Source organism: Vicia villosa, linkage group LG2 (assembly GCF_029867415.1).
Source record: "Vicia villosa cultivar HV-30 ecotype Madison, WI linkage group LG2, Vvil1.0, whole genome shotgun sequence".
NCBI lineage: Eukaryota > Viridiplantae > Streptophyta > Magnoliopsida > Fabales > Fabaceae > Vicia > Vicia villosa.
This window is the reverse complement of record NC_081181.1, coordinates 101,247,548-101,253,377: the sequence shown is the minus strand read 5'-3', so window position 1 is coordinate 101,253,377 and position 5,830 is coordinate 101,247,548. Positions and strand designations below refer to the sequence as shown.

Below are 5,830 nucleotides of genomic sequence, written 5' to 3'. Positions count from 1 at the left end.
CCGATTTTTGTTAAAATAGGGTGTAACGTAGAACATATTTACACCCGATATTCTTAAAATAGGGAGTAATTACGAACGTATTTACACCCGTTTTAAAATAGGGTGTAAATGCATTAGACATTTCTCACCCTGTGGATATACACCCGATTTTTATTAAAAATAATGGGTGTAAATTTAATAAAAAACGGGTGTAAATTAACATTTTTGTACTAGTGTAATAAATTCAAACCTGTCATAAAAACTAACTTAGCTTTTATAGAGTAGTAAAATTCAAACATACAGCTCGCATGCTTTCAGTCCTTGTTTCGTCATGTGACATAACGACTGACCATTAACCAATATCATGGCATTGGCAATGACCAACAACAGCATCACACTCACAACCTTCTTGCATGCCTCCATCTATACTCTATTCTTAATATGTTGTTAGGGTCCTTGTCTTATTTTTCTTTACCCATGGCAAAATCAATATATTATATAGGGATAATAGCTATTTTCCCCCCTGCCATATTAGCGAGGTTTGAAAAACACCCCTGTAAAAAAAAAAATTTAGATTCCCTCCCTAACATATTCAGATTCCTACAAATTGGTCCCTCCCCCCATCCAGTCACCAGAATCTGAATTTTTTTAATAATTTTTTAAGTTATTTTAATTAGTGACATGGAATAGTTGATGAGTTGGCACAGTAATTGAAGGTAGCTGCGGTAAAAACTTTTCACGAGTTCACAACCCTCAATCCCAAACCGAAAACCCTAAAATAAATTAGGTTATCTTCTTCTTCTCCCTTCTTCAACAGCAGCAGCAGCTCGATCATCTTCTTCTTCCTACAAGCAAAACCCTCGTTCTTCCTTTGTCGTGTTCTTCCTTTGTCGTATTCCCGCCGTTGCGTTCTCATCTTCGTCTTCATGGAAGAAAGCTCAAACACAAGCATCCTCTCTAATGGAAGAACAAGACCCAAATGTGGACACGATCTCCCAATGAAAATGTTTATTTCCAAATCCAAAGCAAATCCAGGGAGAAAATACTGGAAGTGCAAGCACTGGGGGGTTAGATTCATTAGCTTTCCAATTTTCTATTTCTTCTACTTATTCTGATTTCCAGCTATTTGGAACATAACTGTATTATGTGTTTGCAGAAAGAGGAGGATTGCGAGCTGTTTCTATGGGATGATGAGTATTTTGGAGTGGACGTTTCAAAGGAAGATCGTTTGGTCTGTACGTGCGAGACTGTGGCTCACCAGATTAAGATGCTCACGAAGGAGATCGAAGAATTGAAGATTACTATTGACAACACTAGAAAAGTAGTGAAATTTGTGATATCAATAGTTGCTTGTTACTGTGTGTTTTATGGTATAGGCTTAGGTAGAATGTAAGAATTTATGTTATAGGCTTAGGAAGAATGTAAGAAACATGATTTCATGAATGTCGTGTAACTCAAATTTCTAATGTGAATCAGTTGCTCAATTATATGTAACAGACCATATTCAATTGTTATTTCAGATTGTTGTGAATCAATGTTGCTCAATTATGTGCCAAATTTACATGCCAAGGTTTATGTGCCAAATTTATCTGCCATAACAAAATGAATCCTTATAACAGAATCCTTATAACACCAGCTGCTATGATATCCATTATTGCAAATGCCATAACAGAATCCTTATAACACCAGCTGCTATGATACAATTAAATGCCATAATACAATTTCTTATTGCAGACCAAAACAAATAGAATATTGATAACAAAATGCTCATAACAGAATGCTTTTACCACTATAATACTGATAACAGTTGCATTACAATGATCAATAACATGATCATTATATGTTCATTACAAAAAGAGGCATAGAACCAACACATGTTCATTACATGTTCATTACAAAAAGAGACTTAGAAACCAGTTGTTCATTACAGCAAACCCTAACAATTGAACCACATGTTCATTACAAAAAGAGGTTTAGAAACCTTACAACATCTATTACATATTCATTGCAAACAGTCACCAAAAACAATGATTTCCCCTAATGCCATAAAGCTACAAATAAACTACTGAGTCATTCTTCTTGCAATGTCCTTCCATTTTTCATCCGCATCATCAAGTACCAATGGTGTATCTGAAGTTGAGCCTGGCCCACTAATTTGCCTTGAATTCTTCAAAATCTTAATCCTTTCACTAACCCTCTTCCTCTTAGGCTTGTGAACAGATGCTTTTTTCTTCTTTTTTTTTGCAACAGATGCAGTAGACTTAGGTTGATCAGCTGCTATGGTTGTTGTTTCAGTTTGACCATGTGATGCAGGAGCAAGATTGACTGTTGCAGCTTGAACATCTGTAGAGGGTGTGGGATTGCAGACTTGTGATAATTCTTCTTGTTGCAGCATAGCTTCAATTGCAGCATCTATGTCAGGATCATCATAAGTATCAGTAGGTGCAGCTTCCTCATTTCCAATAGGTGCAGCCTCCTCATGTCCAGTAGGTGCAGCTTCCTCATTTCCAATAGGTGCAGCTTCATCATTTTCAGCAGGGAGATCTTCCTCATTTCCAGCAGGTGCAGCTTTGGCTCTTGGTGCCTTTCTCTGAAAATCATGCAATGTATTATAAGCATCCAGCTATAAACAACAAGCTATTAAATTGAATAAATGTATTAAGTTGTTTACCTTTCTCTTTAGTGCATTAGGGTTTTGTTCCTTGCTTTTGCATTTCCTTGAGTTATGCCCAAACTGATCACACTTTGTGCATCTATATGAAATACCAGGCCTTCTCATTCTTGAACCAGACTCATCTTGTTCCCTAAACCTTAACTTCTTTGGCCTACCAGGTCCTTTCTTAAACATAGGTGGCAGCATATCTTCCACATCTACTGATGGCCACATGTCCATCCCATTGATGGGGCTCACATTATGTTCATAACACTTTTGATATGCCTCTCTAGTATAGCACTCATCTACATATGACTCTGGATTCAAACTTTGATAACTCATGGCAGAGACAGCATGCATACATGGTATACCCACTAGTTCCCAAAAACAACATGAACATGTTTTTTTCCCAAGATCAACTATAAACTGTTTACCATTGAATGGGTGATGCACCTGCCAGATGTCACCCATACTCCAAGTAGGGAGCCATTGACCACTCATTGAGACTTCCTTGTCTAGCCTCTTCCTAGGCATTGGCATAATATTGTGATTCCACTTGCTTAGCTTTTCTAAATTATTAACAATCCTATTCATCAAGTAGTTTCTAATCCACTCACACATTGTGAGGATAGGTTTGTCCCTAACTTGCAAGATTGTACTGTTAAATGACTCACTTAAATTGTTCATCAATACATCACACTTTGGATAAAAAGAGAAAGAATGCTTACACCACAATCTGGTTGGAACACCTATAAGCCATTCCCATGCCTTCTTGTCAAGGGCCTTCAACTCATTCATCTTTTTCTCCCAAGCTTGAAAATATGTTGCTTTAGCAGCTCCCATTAAGAGATCCCTAATTGCTGCACCACCACCAAACTTTTTCTTAAAATTTGCATAGAGATGTCTAAGACAAATTCTATGCTCAATCTGCTCAAACATTTCTTCAAACACTGCTACAAGTCCCTGTAAGTAGTGGATTAGTCAGGAAAAGGAAAGAACAATATACAACAAGTAAGAAAATAAAGTTGTATAAAAGAGCAAACCTTTTGTTGATCTGATATAAACACATATTTCCTCTCTACACCAACATCTTCCATAAGTAATTGCAGGAACCACCTCCAGCTTTCTTTTGATTCAGTCTCTACAACTCCAAAAGCCAATGGATAATACTGGTCATTTGGATCTCTAGCCACAGCTACTAAGAGTTGACCTCCATACTTTGTTTTAAGATGGCATCCATCCACACCAATGAACGGCCTACAGCCATTAATGAATCCCTTCTTGCATCCATCCAAGCAAAAGTAAAACTTATCAAATCTTGGTTGAATAGTAGGCAGAGGCCTCTCCACATCAATCTTGATAGTATTCCCAGGACATTGTTTTTTAAGCTCTGCTGCATACCTCCATAACATAGTGTATTGCCTAGTTGCATCTCCTTCAACTATTTCTTCAGCCAAGCATTGTGCTCTCCATGCTTTGCCTTTAGTGATACCCACAGCATATTTCATTCTCATTTCAGACATTATTTCAGACACTTTTACCTTTCCCATGGACTTCCTTTTTTCCACCACTAGCTTTGATACCCACTTTGAGTTGGCTGATTTGTTATTTAAAACCCTAGCACAACTATGTGACCCCACCCATGTTTTTAGTTGGTAAGTGTGTCTGTCACCAACTTTACTACACAAAGCCAAAAAACCACATTTGCCCTTACACTCCACCCTAACCCTATAGTTTTCATTTTTTACAAACCTTATCTCTCTTCCATTAAGAACAGACCATTCCCTAATAGCATCTTTGAACTCCACCAAAGAATTAAATTCCATTCCTAACTTGAATTTGAAGTCTTTATTCATCAACTCACTTCTAAACTTTTCATATTTTGGATTCTTTTCATCACCACTTTCATCGGGATCAGAACTGTCCAACTCCTCACTACAATAATCAACATCATCTCTTGGGATATTAGTGGGGATCTTGCTTGAGGTACAACCAAACAGTTTAGATGGAACAGATACCTTGACTTTGGGTGATTGTTCAGTCATCTTGCTTTTCTTGCTAGCACATCTCTTGTAAGCAACTGATTTGCCATTCCCCACAAGCCTTCTACTTTCTGTGGATTTCTCTAATTCCACTTCAACATAATCAGCATCAACTTCAGGGGCTGCTTGTTCTTCCTCGTAACCTTCATTTTCTACTGCTGCCCTCTCTTCTTCACTATCATCAAACAATTTTCCTTCAATATCACTGTCATCACTGCTGCTACTGCTGTCATCATTTTCTTGCACAGGGTTACAACCAGATGGCACAGAAACCTTGCTTACGGTATCCACAACTTTGTGTTCAACCCATATATGACCATCGACGTTATTATTGATACAATGTGTGGCAATTTCCATAGCTTCTTTGTCATCGGTGACATGGAAGTAACTATCATCAACACCTGGGATCTTCCTCCACAGTCTAAAACCAACATTACCCCAGTCTTTAACTAAACTGAAAGCTTCAAAGTAGCTCCAAGTATCCGGGTCTTGTTCGTGAACAGTAGTTTCGTCCCCACCCTTGTAGAAGATGAACCTTTTTTCACGCACAAATTGACCCCCATGGTGAAATACGACACTGATGGTGGACATTTCTGAAATTTAATATAAACAACTCGCATTAGGGGACCACAAAATTGGATTGGGACCACAAGAGAAGTAAAAAATGTTCAGAACAACTCAATCTTTTAACGCACAAAAAAACAACGTTTATACATGACATACCTTTCAAAACTCAATGCGAGGAAGAGCGTTTGTGCCTTGCTTCAAAAATTGATTTGCAGGTGGTTGATTTTGGTGATGAACATCTGGGTTTAACGTTAACAAGATAGGAAATTTGTGGTTGATTTTGCTTCATATAATGTTTTAGGGTTTTCGGTTTGTGAACTCGTGAAAATTTTTTACCGCAGCTACCTTCAATTACTGTGCCAACTCATCAACTATTCCATGTCACTAATTAAAATAACTTAAAAAATTATTAAAAAAATTCAGATTCTGGTGACTGGATGGGGGGAGGGACCAATTTGTAGGAATCTGAATATGTTAGGGAGGGAATCTAAATTTTTTTTTTACGGGGGTGTTTTTCAAACCTCGCTAATATGGCAGGGGGGAAAATAGCTATTATCCCTATTATATATAGTGACGTAGTCCCATTTCT

General features: G+C 37.6%; 2 protein-coding genes across 2 annotated transcripts; one reads left to right on the top strand and one right to left on the bottom strand.

Annotated features, from left to right (window-relative positions):
- The first annotated feature begins 475 nt into the window (after window positions 1-475).
- LOC131646528 (uncharacterized) lies at window positions 476-1,498 on the top strand. Its single transcript, XM_058916548.1, has 2 exons — window positions 476-1,046; window positions 1,136-1,498. The coding sequence occupies exons 1-2, from the start codon at window positions 906-908 to the stop codon at window positions 1,370-1,372; spliced, it is 378 nt and encodes a 125-aa protein (XP_058772531.1). The 5' UTR covers window positions 476-905; the 3' UTR covers window positions 1,373-1,498.
- Window positions 1,499-1,827: 329 nt separating this feature from the next.
- LOC131649666 (uncharacterized) lies at window positions 1,828-5,031 on the bottom strand. The gene is made up of 3 exons (XM_058919418.1): window positions 3,676-5,031; window positions 2,651-3,595; window positions 1,828-2,569 (listed from the first exon to the last, which is right to left on the bottom strand). Exons 1-3 carry the CDS (start codon window positions 5,029-5,031, stop codon window positions 2,042-2,044), a joined length of 2,829 nt encoding a protein of 942 aa, XP_058775401.1. The 3' UTR covers window positions 1,828-2,041.
- Between the last annotated feature and the right edge of the window lie 799 nt (window positions 5,032-5,830).